Source organism: Talpa europaea (genome assembly GCF_964194135.1).
Source record: "Talpa europaea genome assembly, chromosome: 9".
NCBI classification, from domain to species: Eukaryota; Metazoa; Chordata; class Mammalia; order Eulipotyphla; family Talpidae; genus Talpa; species Talpa europaea.
The window spans coordinates 82953837-82971165 of NC_140076.1; the positions used below are offsets into that span (position 1 = coordinate 82953837).

The 17329-nt window shown below is 41.5% G+C and overlaps 1 protein-coding gene across 4 annotated transcripts in view; it reads left to right on the forward strand.

Annotated features, from left to right (window-relative positions):
- Positions 1-482: 482 nt before the first annotated feature.
- Positions 483-17329, forward strand: part of ITK (IL2 inducible T cell kinase) — a gene marked incomplete at its 5' end in the record, with an annotated part of 63038 nt that continues 46191 nt past the window's right edge. For all 4 annotated transcript variants that reach the window (XM_084241609.1, XM_084241610.1, XM_084241611.1 and 1 more), the window contains one exon: positions 483-620. In XM_084241609.1, coding sequence (XP_084097735.1) covers positions 483-620 — 138 coding nt within the window. The remainder of the gene's footprint in view (positions 621-17329) is intronic.

Below are 17329 nucleotides of genomic sequence, written 5' to 3' on the forward strand. Positions count from 1 at the left end.
TGTACTATAGAATTGTGAGATGCATTTGTGAGCCACTAAGTTTGTGATCATTTGTTACAATAGCAACAGGAAACAAACACACCAATTGGGCCACTGAGAGTAGAACCCATTCCTGTTTGCTCTGCTCCATCCTTTCGCTTCGGGGTGGGCTAAGCCAGGAACCATAAAGATTAAACTAACTCTTCACATCATTTTGAGTCTCAGGTTCTTTCAGAGATTATTTCCAAACTGTACAGCAAAGGGTCTCTTATGCCTCTTCGTTTTGTGAAATTCGAAAGGATGTGGTTATGACCTCTGACATCAGAGGAGAAGCTCCGCAATGTTGACTGAACTTGATAGAAAGATAACGCCGGAGGCAAGTTCGCTTTGAACAAGTCTCTGAGACTAACTGCCTCCCGTTTGCATTCCTGGCCTTGAAGCTGTTTCCTCTGCTGGTTCTGAGGCTCAATGTCCAAGGAGCCTCGTGCGTCGAGAACTGGAACATGAACAACTCCATCCTGCTGGAAGAACAGCTCATCAAGAAATCCCAACAAAAAAGAAGAACATCTCCCTCCAACTTTAAAGTCCGCTTCTTTGTTTTAACCAAAACCAGCCTGGCATACTTTGAGGACCGCCATGGGGTATGTGAGCACTTGGTTTTGCCTTTTTTAAAAAAGTTATTTTTTATTTAGATTGGATGAATATGAGCATATATAGGAATTAAAAGGGGACACAGGAAAGCTTCTTAGAACAACCTAAAAAGTATAATAAGAGTAAACGAAAGAGAATGTGGAGCAAAGTCAGTTGATGGGGTCGCATTAGGTGATTTCAGTCCTAACAACTATAAAAGAACAAGTTGAATGTTGATTTATTTTATCCCCTCTAAGTTTAAGTTTAATTTTAAAATTATAATATTTTGCATGGTGTATGTTATGATAGGTTAAAATGTGCATTTCATTTGAAAACTATTATATTTTATGGTGCATAGGTTGAAAAAATATTCAGTGGGACCAAAGGCATAAACTAGTCCAGTTTCCTTCATTTAGTTTTTTAAATATATTTTAGGTGTGTAACATTAGTTCATAGCATTATTGAAGTTTCAGGAGGACAGTATTATATTTGACCTCTATTGGTGCTATATCACGATGACCTCCTAAAGTATAGTTTCCTTCATTTATGTGAGAGGACAGTGATTAAGTAACGGGTCTAGTGTCAACATTTTTTATGAATTCACCTTTGTCTGTCCCAATCGTCACCCCTCACTGACATCTTGGAATAATACTCTCTGGGCATTTCACTGTCTGAAATTTGCAAGGCACAGTGGAGAACCTCTTCACCCCTTTGAAAGCTTCCTAGGAAACTGGGGATATCCCCCAAAACTGTTTTGCGGCACAGCCCAGAAAATTACAGCAGCTTAGCTAAGTCTTTTTTTTGAATACATTCCATAACATCAAGAATAAGAAAAGCAGCCTGAATCATCTCACAGCAGAGTCAGGTACTAAAAGCACTGGGTGAGGGTCAGGAGGCCCAGCTTCCTTCTCGGTAGGTGAGTAGCTTGGGTCCTGGTCTTTACCTTCTGTGTCAGCTTCCTTCTGAAATGAAAGGTCTAGAAGTACCACCTACGATACTCCTTTCTTCTTTCAAGAGCCTCTGTTTCTGTGAAGGAGCCTTGGTGGAGCCCTTCTCAGCAATTTTTCAAAGCCTGTTTGATTTTTTTACTATAGCTTGATGTTATTTGTCCATCATTGGGGAAGGAGAGCAGGGATTTAGTGCATTTTACTAAAGGGGAAATGATTTCAGGGGCCTGGTAGCCCAGCTCCTCTAGTTGGGGTCGATTTTGTAAGTGTGGACATGAGCCATCAGTGAGGTGGCTGCAAGCGGGCCAGCCTGGGCAGGAAGAGTCTGGATGGCTGGCCTTCTCAAGTTGCAGGGGAAATAATACTGCTTCCTCTTACTGATAACAGCAAACCCATCGGTCAGAAAGCACATGGAATTACTCTTCCATAGACCCTCCATCTGTATTGACAAAAATAAGACTACAGCAGTCAAATTTTCAATGTGGAGGATTGACCTGAAAATCACAAGGTATTGGTCAATGGATTTCTTTGTATGAGCAGGCTGTGAGCAGTTCTTGTTTCACACTGAAAGAACATCCTTTCATTGGTTTTTCAAAGTCCATTTTTCAGTTTTCCCCATTTGTTTTCCTGAGTCATCATAACATCCATCGTCTCATTTAGTTTGTGCTGGCTATTTTTAAGCAATCGTGCTGTTTGTGAACTATTTGTTGGGCTGTGAATTCAGTACAATAATATGTGCATTTCGGCACACAACCAAATGGCTTTGAATCAGAATTTTCTTGGCTGATAACCAGCATGCAGACAAGATTTTCAAATCACTTTATTTCCTCATCTGAGCATTATAAAATGTTCCAGGAGATTTCATTCATTCTGGGATGCCCTGAGCTGTCATTTCTAACATTTCCATATGGGATGTTTGATGGGAAAACATCACACTTCTTGTTTTCTAATGCCTGTGGTTTATATCCCTAATAACATTTGTAAAAAGCATTTCTTTAAATATTATAGAAATTTATTGATTAGAAATGTATCCAAGATCACCAAACGAGATAAGAAATATAAGTTGTTATTATTCCTGCTTCATGTATGTCCACTGTTTTGGCTCATCACTTTGCACACGAGAATGCATTGTGTTGCATTCACAAGTAAGAACAGCATTATTCTGTCAGAAGAAACTTTACTTTTAAGTTACAGCTGCAATCTTCCTCTCCGTAAAATGGGTGTGATAATGCCACTCTCTTTATGGGAAGATGGTAAAGATTAACAGAGAGAATGTGTTTAGACTGAACTATTTGTAATTACTATTTAATATGTCAATAAAGGTCATATATTGACAATTTCAGAGTGCAACATAATACATCAAACTCCTAGCTTAAATCCTGTCACCAAATAAGCTCCTGGAAAAATTTAGCTATCATGTCTCATCATCCTATCTTTGAAGGAGCCAACAGGGTAGCACAACATAGTCATTTCCAAACAAAGGGAACAATTAAAGGATCCTCCAGGCCAGTTTAACAGGAGGGTCCTGGATTCCTTCTCTTCTGTGACTTAATGCAAGTTTATAGGGAAAGACATCAGGAGATGTGTGATGCTGGGTCCACCATTGCCACTTTCATGCATGGTCTCAGTTTCTTTTTCTTTTCTCATTTGTAAAATTATATTCATCTCTGCTTTAAAATTCTGTGGATTAAAAAAAAATCTATGGATTTATGGCATCAGATGAAAAACAATCCTTCTACATATTCAGGAACACTTCCTGTAGTTCTGCAAATTAAGTAGGCTTTTCTAACTTTAACTGTCTATACCAATAGTCCTTCTAATGCTCATCGAGGCTGTTCTTCGAACAAGATCTTGCTTCTGGTGACTGATGCCAGTTTCCCTTACTGAGATGCACCAGTGTCTTCTGTGGCATGGGTCCTGCTGGAGCAGTGGGCCCAAAGGAAACAGCTGGCCAGTGGTGGCTCACTGTCATGACTTTACACTCTTCACTATGCCTTCCATGTTGTCTTGGCAACGTGGTCCCTGATGCCTGACACTCTAACAGATGACAAAGAGGCGAGGGCCCATGGGTGTTACTAATATATGTTGAATAATCTTGGGATAGTATGATAATGGAGAGTACTAGAGAGCACTGATTTTAGAGTTGGATGATTCCTCTGGTGTAAATACTCTGGTCAGTTTCAAAGTACCAATTAATGTCTACTGGCTGACAAAATTCCTGAAAACTCAACTATTGGGGCCAACTCCAGCACAGCACTGCAGCTAACACCAATAATCTTAAAGAGAGGTAGCTACTGGCCAGCAACACACTTGTTGACACTGGTATCAGAACCTGTTGAGGGGTGACAGAGAAAACCGAGGGATCTCAGGCATGATGAGTAAGCATGGGATGGAAGGGCTGGCATACATGGAGGTGAGCATCACAAGTTGATGAGACCAGTATGGATGCTAGGGCTGGACACAAATGCTACCTCTGTCCATTTCTACAAGTGGGGACTCAGGCAAGACTGTGAATCTCTCCAAATCTCTGCTATTTGTAAAGTAAGGACCCTAATACTACCTGCCTCAGTAATGTTGAGTACTTCATGAGAAGATTATGTTTATAAGCTTGTACCATCTTGATCTTCAGAAAAGCCCTCTGGAGAGTGGGAAAGGTTCATCTAGGTTCCAGACTCTGCTCCTTAGGAGTCAAATTTGCTGTGCTCACCAAGGTCTAAGATCCATCACAATTTTCATAGGACAGGATAAACCATCAAGTTCCTCCTTCTAGTTGGTGTCTGGATAGGGGTCACCACTCCCATGGACTCATCCCTTTACCCTGTAATCTGATATAGACACAAAACAATTTCTTGTCATCTGTATTCTCCCTAAATTTAAGATGACACCTGGGGTGATAGCCCCTTTTCTTTGCTTTTGGAAGCATTATGTGTAGCAGTCAAAAACTCAGTGTCTGGTGTCAGAAATTGAGGTCAAAAACCAGTCTCACACTTTAGAGATGTGTGGCTTTGTAGGTAACTTAATGTTGTGTGGCCCCTCTAAAGGTATTTCCATAGTTCAACATTCCTCCTCAATCTTGCTGCTTTTTCATGAGATGGAGTCACCATTGTTTGAATAGCCATAGGAACTCATTTTGACAGAGCACTTACTCTGTGTCAGCCATTGTGTTAACTGGGGATTATTCCATCTAACCTTACAGCCATCCTGTAAATTAGAGTAATTTTTTTCAAAGATTTATTTCATTTATACAAGAACCAGGGTACAGGCCAGATATGCGGGAGGGTGAGAGGATTCACCAGAGACAGAGTAGGGAACAGAACAGGCAGACTGATGAAATACACTGCTGAGGGGAGCAGCAAGTGAGCCAGGAGAGGTCTGCTCGCCATGTGGGTTGTTTTGAGGCCAGTGGGGATTGAACCGGCACTGCAGAGGCTGTGGACCTCTTCACAGCACTGCGCTCAACAGCCTACGCCACCAGAGAGGCCCAAAATTAGAGCAATTATTGTCCCAAGTTACAGAGCAGGAAACTGAGGCAAAGAGAATTTAAATAATTTGCACTGGGAGTTTTTAAATAACTCCCTTAAGTATCCAGAGCCAGGACAGTCCCCCTGATGAATGGAGGGTCTTACTCTTAGTCATTACTTCTAGTTTGGTAACAGGAATCTGTGGGTTACTACAAATTGTGCCATGCCATGTTGTTCTAAAGTCCTTTCTGTAAAGGGCAGTCCTGGGCATCAACTCTCCAGGCCACACTGGTCTTCTGCATGAAGTATGTAGGGAACATTGTCCTTTCCACACACATGCTCTGGGACAAATATGTCTTCATTCACTTCCTGGAGCCCTACTATGTGTCCAAAAAAAAAAAGATGGGAGACTTGCAAGCTCTGCCTCCTATTGTTTCTCTAGACTACGTCCTCCTCTCTCCACTTTAATACACTTACCTTGAGGAAGCTGGCAGTTGACTATTACTACTCCTGAGGATCTCCTGGATCCTTCTGGAGGATCCCACAGTACCCTGGTGCCCACTTAGCAACCAGCACCAGGTTTCCATGTGGTAACAGTGATCATGTCCAGATGGCCCTCATCAAAGACTGACATGCCCAGGACGTGGCTGTCCCTCGGTCCTAGAGTGTACACCAGAATCTATCACAGTCCCTCTGTCTAATGCATGTTCCCTTTTACTCCCATCTCTCTGGATGCCAGCCATGCTAGATTTTCTTCTTCAACATTGAGGGTTCCATCTTGAATGTCCATCTGCATGGGGAAGCCTTCCTGGATTCCCTGGGTTAGGTACGGTCGTCTTGGTTTCCTCTCCCATAATAGCAGGCACCCTCTCTTCAGAGCACATGCCCAAGCTGCAATCACCCCAGTTATTCATGTGCCTTCTGTATGAATGCCACACCCTCTAGTAGGTCATGCTAAAGATGGCATTACCAGCGTCTACAGCAGTGCCTGATAATACTATCCACCATTTATTGTTTGTGGGAGGAGGGGAAATAGAAAAGGGAGATGGGAGAGAGGAAGGACATGAGGTATAAGTAGAGTTTATAAGTAGGTATAAGTAGAGGTATAAGTAAGTATAAGTAGGTATAAGTAGAATTACACAGTTCAGAATTACACAGAGGAACCCCTAAGAGAACCAGACTCAAGGCCTAAACATAGAGAGCAAAGCAAGTGATGTAGGACTTCAAATTGGGCAATCCTGTGTGTTGGAGTTAGTAAATAAGAGAGAGTAATCCATAGCTAGCCTTGAATGAAGAAGAGGAGGATGGGGGCCTCCCTGGTGGTGCAAGGGGTTAAGACGCAACCTATGAAGCTGTCCGCAACCACTGCAGCACAAATTCGATGCCTGGTCAGCCAGGGAGCAACTCACATGGCGCAGCAGACCTCTCCTGACTTGTCCGCTGCTCCCCTCAGGAGTGTACTTTGGTCACTCTGCCTGTTCTGTTCCCCACTCTGTCTCTGGTGAATCCTCTCAACCCCTGTACCTCTGTCCTGTACCCCAGCTCTTGTATGCATAAATAAATAAAATCTTAAAAAAAAAAAGATAGGAGGATGCAAGTTGAAAATTTAAGAGTTGGGTGAGAGAGACACATGTAGGAACAGCAGGTGAGCCAATACCCCCCTACACACCCCCCCACCACACACACACACACACACACACACACCCCACAATTCTTGCTAAGAGAACCAAGCAACTTGTAATCTTTCCTTACCCTTCTTTCCTTTCCTTTTACTGGTTAACCCACAGTGGGAGGTATTCTTAAAGCCACCTGAGCATTATTACTTGAGCCTTCATTGATCACATTCTTGCTCCATTTTATTCCTACACGAGCCAGTTACCTACTAGCTGTTCCGCTGACACACAGGGCTCCATACACTGTTATCCACACAACCCTAGAGTGATACATTTAAAGTGATAGATCAGATATATTACCCTGACTTTATTTCATTTTTATTTTTTTTTTTTTAGTAGAATAGCACTCTGGGAGTGTAGACCAGAGGTGCGGGGGGAGGGAGAAGAGGCGACAGTGTTCACCAGAGACAGAGCTGGGAGCAGAACAGACAGATTTGCTGAAATACACTGCTAAGGGGAATAGCGGGCGAGACGGGAGAGGTGTGCTGCGCCATATGTGGGTTAGCTCCCTGTCCGGGAATTAAACTCAGGCCATGGTGGTGATAGCTCTGAAACTTAACCCCTAGACCACCAGGGAAGCTCTATTACCCGGACTTTAAAGCCCTCTGCAGCTGGGCACAGAATAGGTGATCCAAAAACATCTAATAAATGATAAGTCAAATTGAATTTAGAAGAGCATCTGGGAGTTTAAAATGTGGCCTTTGTCTACAAGGCAAACTGGGCATTTAAAACGTGACCTTTTTCTACAAGGCAAAGAAATGTAAGCTCTCAGGCAATTCAGGCTACTCAAAGCCCAAAGAGTGCAGTCAGGTGTCCACCTTCATGGAGCTTCTCTGTGAACTCATATTTGCCTGTGTGATGTGAGGTGCGTGGGCTATGGAGTCACAGGGTAGAGAATTTCAGTTCTCAGAGGCAAATTCTCCCACATTGAGATCAGGTTTGGTTCCTCTTGCTCAGAAACTGGAACATCTGTTGATCCATTTCTGCAGTAAAAAACAGGCCACAGAGCAAAACTATAGATGTCTGTAAGGAAGTTGAGCTGGAAAGCCCAAGGGCTCAGATTTTTAAACTCTCAAATTCCTGTAAAATATGGCATCTCTATAGCAAACTCAGAAATGCACCTCACAGAAAATTGGTTGGAAACTATCAAGTTTTCCTGACCCAAACAGTAAATTTTCATGCCCCATTTCCTTAACCAACTAGCCAGAAAGTCTCCCTCTGGCCAGTGAGTGTTTAGCCCTAATGGGGAAAACAGGGTGCCCAAGACCCAGTTTTCATCCAGAAGTCAGTTTGATTTAACCTTTATGACCCTCGGGGTCTCACTGAAAGTGATCCATGGGGCAAACAGAAGCTCTGACATGGTTTCCAACACATAGAGAAGGCCTCTTTAAATCACATGTCTACTCAGTTCCTTGCAATGCAGTAAAAGTTTTACTGATCCAAAGTAAAATATCAGGAACCTGATCCAAAGTTTTAGGTGCCATCTGACTCCCACCAAACTACAGTTATGTATCAGCAGGCTTCTTATTATAGTTTCTCTTTTTAGCTATCTCAAAAGTCACAGAAATTATATTCATTTGTTACAGAAAAACTCAAATATATGATTTTCCCTCCAAATTGCATATATTGTACCAAAGCCTACTTATTTATTTACCTGACATTGTATCAGGAAATGTTTTTGTCTAGGCATATTTATTTTATTTTTATTTATTTTTTAAGGTTTTTTTTTTTAAATTTATTTGTGCATACAAGAACTGGATTGTAGGCCAGAAGTGCAGGTGGGGAGAGGAGTCACCAGAGGCAGAGTGGGGAGCAGAACAGACAGATCTACTGAAACACACTGCTGAGGGGAGCAGCAAGCAAGACAGGAGAGATTTGCTGGACCATGTGCGTCAGCTTCCTGGCCAGGGATCAAACTCATGCCACAGTGGCTGGCTATCGCTTGATAGCACAGAGACTTTAACCCTTGCACCACCAGGGAGGCCCAGTCTGGCCATATTTAGATTTTGTTGTTTGTTCAACAAACATTCCTTGAGCACCTACTGTGTGCTGGGCACTGTGCTCAATGCTAGGTCTACCATGGTAAATAGCAGAGATGATGTGCCTGCCTTCAGAAGTTTACAAGCCAGTGGAAGAGCCAGATAAGGGCAAAATGCAAATTCAGAATACAGAAAGAGGTAGGTTTACGGGAAGGCTTGGCAATAATAGGGGCTGAACTGAGTGTGAGGGTGCTTAAAAAATGAATTTCTGTCCATGCTGAGCTTGAAGGATGAGGAAGAGCCAGGCAAGGGAATAAATGGAGAAGGGAACAACTGGGAACAAATTGCAGGCAGAGGGAATTGAAAGTGTAGAGACTCACCTGTGAGAGAACAGGACTTGAATAAAGGAGTTCAGGAGGGGGACCGCAAAATGGGGGGCAGGCATGGGGCCAAAGCCAAGATATGGATCATAGCTAGGAGTTTGGATTTTAATGCAACTACATTAAGAAGTTACAAAATTGGGAGAGGCTGCATCCATCTACATTTAGAAATAATTGATCTGCCCTCTGTGGGGAGAGTGGGGTCTGCAAGGGGCAGAAGGAGGCGCCAGGAAGCCGGGAAGAGGCTACGCTGTGGTCAAGATTGAATTCCCTCTTCTGATCTACTCTGTAGGGCGTGATGAGCAACTCCAAGTTGCTCCTCAGTTATTTTATGTTTTAACTTTCATAATTACAGCGTCCCTCTCCCTGGGGGTACTCTGTTCAGCATCCTGTTATCCCATGTTTTGGTGGAAAATGCTTGGTGTATAATCTGCCACAGGCCCAACCCTAAGCTCAAGTAGCGAAGATAAAAACAATTGGAATCAGGCTAAATCCCGTTGGTTAATCTCAAGAAACAGAGCAGCAAGCCTTCACATATCCCTACTGTTAGAAAGTTTAATGGGGTAATCACACCCAAAATGTTCTCTGTAACTTCTTTGCCTAAAGACATCAATTTACTGTCTCAGGATGCTCTTTCCTCTCATGCAGACACTAGTTTCACAGTTCTAATCATTGTGCAGAATAATTTTACATTCTACCTTTCCATTTATTCTTTTGTAGATGCATTTCCCTTTATCTACTTGATCTCATTTTTCTCATCTACGTGGTCTTTTTAATAATCAAGTTGGTTCATTTCAGAGATATGCTTATCTATTTTACATAGCTGTAAAAGTGATGAATTTTATCATCTCTTATTCCACATTCAGGTTGGAATAAGGTATAGTGAAGGCACTGAAAAATAATGGTCTACTAACATAAGATTGTCTCCTTTTGAAAACCAGATCCTTGAGACACAATGCCACACGTGTGCGAAGTGTGCCATAGAATAAAAGCAACTCATGGCCACTGTCACTAGTTGTCACAGCATATTTCAATGCATAGGGTCACCCAAAGTGACCATCAGAGCCATCAGAAAAGATTGTGTCTCTAGAAGGAACTAATAAAAACAAATGAATTCAGTTATGGGGAATTTCAAGCACACTATTTTTATGGGCTTTGAATGTTATAAGAGAGAGGAAAAATATATTTTATACATGGGTACGATGACTTCAAGTGATACATGTATATCTCATTTCACACACACACATACACACACACACACACTCACACACACACACACACACACTCCAACCACCTACATAACTGAAATTAAGAAGTGCCATAAAACCTCTCATTCTGTAAAATATCAACCTCCCTAATCGATCATCACAGGGAGTCTGAGAAGTTCTTGAAAATGGCTTTTTGGCTTGATTGTCAAATGTCTTGTCATGAAGCAAATGAGATGCAGGGAGGTATCACATAAGCCATTTTTGAATACTTTGTAGAGGTCAGATCTAACTTCAGATAGGGTTAAAGAGACTGAAAGTCTCAGGCACGTTGTAATTCTGTGATTCTAGAAAAGTGGGATGAGGTGAGGAAGTAAACACAGGTAACTTAATAGAATGTAGACCTGCTACTAATTGACCTAGGTGGCCTTCGTCAGTTCCTTATTCTATTGACATCTGAGCTTTGTTTCTCTTATCCAGAATATCAAGGGGTTAGCGGTTTTCAAACTTTCTGAAGCATGGAACTCTATTTTAGCACAGCATTATATATGTCATGTCCAGCTCCATATATGAAACCATAGAAGCAGAAGTACTCTGGTGGTAGGGAGAACATGGAAACTGCCAGAACCGTGCTCCCTTGGTCTGCCCCTTGACCTGCAGTGATCACCAAGGTGCCTTCCAATTCTACAATTTCACTCTAGAAATGAGTACTAGAAATGAAAAGATAAGAGTCAATTTAGAAAGTCACTTCACTTTGAGGTCTCATCTCTACCATAAAAAAATTTGGATGGAGTAATTTACAAAGGTCAGGCTCAAAAAGGTGGAAATTATGTTATTATATATAATCACTGTGTATAGTACTCCAATGGTTTTCCACATATACTTATATGTATGGAATATATATCTATAGCATAATATACATAGTTCCATATAGAGAGAGGACATAATTAAATATATAATGTCATTTGATGGAAATAGTTATGGTGGAAATTTAGCATGGGACAGCAATATGAATCAATTATTCATGAGGATTTCCTTTTTAATAGTGCAGAGAGTGGACTACAATAACACCTGTGTGTTATCTTATATTCTATAATATAGAAATACTGAGTCCATCCACACAGGCCAGTGCTTGTGGTGAGGTAAGCAGAGATGGGTAAAGGGAATTTTTTCAGGTTCCACCCTTCAACTAAACCAGGCACTCAGGTGGAGCCTGATGCCACAAACCACCAGACCCCAAATTTTCACTGAATTCCAGAAAAAGCTGTCATAATTCTTTAAAGGCCCATTAAAAATCTCAGCTGCATTAGGTTACTGCCATTTTTCTGGCTTTCAATTGACTTGCAAATGGATATGATTGGATCATGAAACAGAATTAACTGTTGCTGGGATAAACTCTTGTTCTCTTGCCTTTGTGCCTGTTAGACTTAGCTTCTTTTATTACCATTTTTATTTCATGTTCTTCTGCAAAACATAGACTAATTTCTTTAAATTCTTGATTAGAATGCATTCACTTATCATAGGGAAATGCAAGTCAAATCACAATGAGATACCATCACACACTTGTGAGAACTGCCCATATCAAAAAAGAATGTAATGAACAAATAATTGTTGGTGAGGATGTGGAGTACAAGGAACCCTTGTTTACTGTTGGTGGGAATACAGACTGATCCAGCTCCCATGGAAAATAGTGTGAAGTTTTCCCAAGATATTAAAAATAGATCTACCATATGATCCAGCAATTCTACTCCTAGGTGTCTATCCAAAGGCGCAAAAACATTAATTCAAAGGGACACATGTACTCTTATGTTCATTGCAGCACTATTTATAATAACCAAGATATAGAAACAACCTAAGCCCAAAGACAGATGAGTAGATTAAGAAACCATGCCATATATACTGCTATAAAATAATATGAAATTTTGCCATTCATGACAACATGGATGGAATTAAGCAAATTAAGTCAGAATGAGAAAAACAGATCACAGATGATCTCACTGATATGAGAATACAAAAAAGTAAAGGAAGGGGGGCCTCCCTGGTGGCGCAAGAGGTTAAGACACAACCTATGAAGCTATCTGCAGCCATGCAGCCCGAGTTCGGTCCCTGGCCAGGGAACAATCCACATGGCACAGCAGACCTCTCCTGACTTGCCCGCTGCTCCCCTCAGCAATGTACTTCAGTCAATCTTCCTCTTCTTTTCCCTGCTCTGTCTCTGGTGGGTCTTCTCACCCCCAACACTTCTGGCCTCTACTCCAACTCTTGTATGTATAAATAAATAAATCTTTAAAAAAAAGAAATAAAAGAAAGGGACAAAACTAAACCAAATCAAATCCTAGAAATCTGACTGCAGATCTGAGGCTAACAGAGGGTGAGGTAGGGGTGGAGAGAAAAGGGGGAGACACCCCAAAGGACTATGGTGGAGGGTTATTGGTGCCTGGGTAGTGAGTATCATGTGGTTAACATACATCTGAAGAGGTGTGAACCTGTACTCTAAAACATGCAGTGTTGTTAACCAATTTTTTTTTTAAGATTTATTTATTTATGCACACAAGAACAGGGGAACAGGCCAGAGGTGCATGAGGGTGAGAAGACTCACCAGAGACAGAGCTAGGAGCAGAACAGGCAGACTGACTGAAAACACTGCTGAGGGGAGCAGCAGGCGAGACAGGAGAGGTCTGCCGAGCCATGTGGGTATCTCCCTTGCGAGCCAGGATTGAACCGGCACTGCAGAGGCTGCAGACAGCTTCATAGCGCTGCACTCAAACTGCTGTGCCACCAAGGAGGCCCAATCCATGTTATACATAACTAAATTTTAAAAATAAAATAAAATGCAATCTCCATAGAAAAACAACAACAAACCAAACACATCTTGAAGATGGAGTCATTCTGATTTTACAAGATACAATTCTTTTTCTATAGTTGCACCATATTTCATTGCATGAATAAAAGTATGTCTTAATATTGGACATTTAGTCTGTTTCCATTTTGGAATTTTTTTTTCTTTGTCATTACAAGTGATGAGGAATGAATAACCCTTGGAATACCACCTTCGGGTATACATGAATAGGAAACAGTGGTTCTCAATCAGGACCATTTTGCCCAACAGGGGAGATTGACAAAGTCTGCAGACATTTTTTGTGGTCATAATTTGGGACACGGGGTGCAAATGGTACTCATGGGTAGAGCTGGGATGCTGCTAATTAGCCTACAATGCAAAGGACAAACCACCCGAAAGAAATATCCAACCCCAAACATCAAGTGCCAAGAGTGAGAAACCCTGGTCTAGAGGAAACATTTCTATGAGTGGAACTGCTGTGTCAGAGGATATTTGCATGCTATTTTGTAGAACATGACCAAGTTATTCTCCACAGAAGTTGCACCAATGAACAGTCCCCAGTACCACATGTGAAATGCTTGTTTTCTCACCAACACCATTATCATATGTTTTCATCTCTGTGAGGCTGATCGGTTTTAAAATGGTGCCTCACGATAACTTACTTGCATTTTTAATTCTTATGATGAGTTGGAGCAGCTTTACATATGTTTAAGAGGAATTTTTATTCTCTTTTGCCCATTTTCCTGTAATGTTGGTTGTATTTCCCTTAATATTATGTAGGGGCTCTTGATCCATTAGCTTTAGCAGACTGGTTTTAACCAATCTTTTGATTGTCAAGAGATTTTTACCCACCTGGAAATTTCCTGTCATTCTGGAAATCATGTTCAAATCCTTTCACTTAAGATGTTTGTCATAAGCCCACAAATATCACTTTTTGCTGTGCACTTGGTTTTCCCTGCTGTTCCCTCAATCGACCAAATAAGAATATTAACTGAATATTAACTCCACACAAGGAGTTATTTTCTGAATTGCAATTAACTTTTTTAATTTACATATTTTGCTACTGACTCTTTGTTGCTTGAAAGGTAAATATAAAAATAGACTCAAATGTTTTAAATGTCTCGTATTCCCTCTTCCAGAAAGAACAGGGGCTTGAATGAGCACTCAGACCAAACACACTATATGCAGGGCCCCTTAGAGATCCAGCTCAGATAAAACACTCAGTTCTTGCTCTGAATTTCCACCTAAGTGATTTTTCTCTACCCGTTTTGGTGAACAAATCTAAACAAACATTTTTTTTTTTTTCAAATTAGGATCTCTTGTATCTTTATCTAGCATGAACGAGGCTTGGAAATTATTCCTGAATTACTGCTTCACTTCTAAGATAAATATACCCAGCTAAAAACACACAGAATTGTCTTGTTGGAATCTATAAAGAAAAGATTATCCCTTAAGTGCATGAAACGGCATAAACTTGAACCTCCATGGATGCAGACGAGCAGGTGGCAGGTGCTGCTGGCTGCTTCCTGTTAATGGGGTCATGGGATGATGGGAGATAGGGTGGCATCAGTTAGCACACCAGCAGCACTTGTGGGCTCTTTAGCCCTCTCCCACGATCATCTGGCAACGTTGTATTACATATAATGTGGTGGTCTATAGTCTCCCCACCGCGTTAAAATGTTATTTTCCTTTTTCTGCTTAGTAAATTGACATGGTCATCATAAAAACATCAACTATTACAGAGATTTATAAGTTCCACTGGGGGAATCTGCCACTGGGAGAGGCATCCATAAGAGAGACCAGAAAAGTGTTCCCTTCGGTGTTATGTTGTTGAGTAACGCATACACTAATATACATTTTATTATCTTTTTGACCCGAAATGAGATGGTATTCTATCTGTTGCTTTAATCCTATTTTTTTACATTTAATATACTTTTGTCCTTTCATGTAGATTAACTTTGTTAATGGCTGTAGAGTGGTACCAGCGTGAAAGAACCATAACTAACTTAACCCTTTGTCTCTTGGTGGCTATGTTGGCTCTTACTGGTTGTTTTTTATTGGTGGTGGTGGTGGTTTTTTTTTTTTTAAGATTTATTTATTTTTATACAAGAACCGGGGTACAGGAGGGTGAGGAGATTCACCAGAGACAGCGGGTAACAGAACAGGCAGAATGACTGGAATACACTGCTGAGGGGAGCAGCAGGCGAGACAGGAGAGGTCTGCTGTGCCATGTGGGACCCTCACGGGCCGGCCGGGATCAAGCCCATGCCGCAGAGGCTGCGGACAGCTTCACAGTGCAGCGCTCAACCGCCTGCGCCACCAGGGAGGCCCTGGTTGTTGTATTTTTTTTCCCAGTATAGCTGAGGTTGCCTCTATGAACATCCCTTTTCCTGTATCTTTATATAGTTTGTTTTTTTTAATCTTTATATATTTTGAACAAATGTTTTTATTGGATATAATCCTATAAGGGAAATGTATTTATTTATCTTACTCGACTGTTTTAAATACAATAAAAGAAATATATTTTTATGTGAAGTAGTCAAACAGTATGGAAGGATGTGAAATGAACAGAAGAGCTTTCTTCCTGCTTCCGATTCACACACTCCAGGACCACTCCCATAAATAATGTAATGTATTGTTTCTTGTGAGAAAGTACACTCGTAATTTTAATAGAGGGTCTTCTCTCTTTCAAAATATATTATTGGACCTCTCTGGTGGTACAGAGGTTAAAGTGAGCACTATCAAGCTATCGCCAGCCACTGCAGCATGAGGTCTATCCAGGGCCCGGGAGCTAACCCACATTAGGCACAGCAGACCTCTCCTGTCTTGCCCGCTGCTCCCCTCAGCAGTGTATTTCAGTAAATCTGCCTGTTTTGCTCCCCACTCTGTCTCTGGTGAATCCTCTCAACACCTCCCCACTACTCCTCTGGCCTCTATCCCAGTTCTTGTATGCATAAATAAACAAACAAGGGCCTCCCTAGTGGCGGCGCAGCCATTGAGTGCTGGACTGCGAAGCTACCTGCAGCCTCTGCAGCACCGGTTGGATCCCTGGCAGCCGGTGAGCGTCCCACCTGGCACGCAGACCTCTCCTGCCTTGCCCACTGCTCCCCTCAGCAGTGTACTTCGTCCGTCTGCCTGTTCTGCTCCCTGCTCTGGCTCTGGTGAATCCTCTCACCCTCCCGAACTTCTGACTGTACCTAGTACTTGTATAAATAAATAAATAAATCTTTAAAAAACAAACAAATAAATAAATGTAAGTGCTCTTGATCCATTAGCTTTAGCAGACTAGCTTTAACCAATATTTTTTTTTAAAAAAAAAATTATTTATTTATTTATACAAGCACTGGGTACAATCAGAAGCGCGGGAGGGTGAGAGGATTCACCAGAGTCAGAGCGGAGAGCAGAGTAGGCAGACTGGCGAAGTACACTGCAGAGGGGAGCAGTGGGCATGGCAGGAGAGGTCTGTGTGCCATATAGGACCCTCACCCTGTGGCTGGGGATGGAACCGGCACTGCAGAGGCTGCGGGCAGCTTCGCAACTCAGTGCTCAACCGCTGCGCCACCAGGGAGGACCAACCAATCTTTTGATTGTCAAGAGAATTTTACCCACCTGCCAATCATTCTGGAAATCATATTCAAATCCTTTTGCTTAAGAGCTTTGCCATAAACCCATAAACAAATAAATAAATAAATAAATAAATAAATAAATAAATAAATAAATATTAATATTACATATTTCTTATCACTGCCTTCATTTTGGGAATTCAGTGAATAAGAGATATAAGGAATCTACCTCTGGGGAATTTATGTTCTTTTGTTTTTCTCCACCACCCTCACATCCTTTCCCTCCCCCTCCCTCTTAACCTCAGACCCCTTGCAGTGTTTGTTGACATCTAGTAGTTTTTGAAAGTGTTTCATGCCGTTGAATTGTCTGCTATGTAAATGTCCAGTATTTGGTTTTTATCCTCTGACTTGCATTACTACACATAACCTCTCAAACTCTCTTCATTTTGCTGTAAATGGCTGGGTTTCATCTTTCTTTATGGCTGAATAGTATTCCATAGTGTGGATAGACCACATCGTCCCAATCTTATTATCTGCTGATGTACATTTAAGCTGCTTTCATGTCCTAGCCACTGTAAATAAGGCTGTCATTGTAGATAAGGCTGTTATTTTTATCAGCAATGAGGAAATTTTTGTATGTGTGTTATGGTTTCATCATCTGTGGGACTGCTGG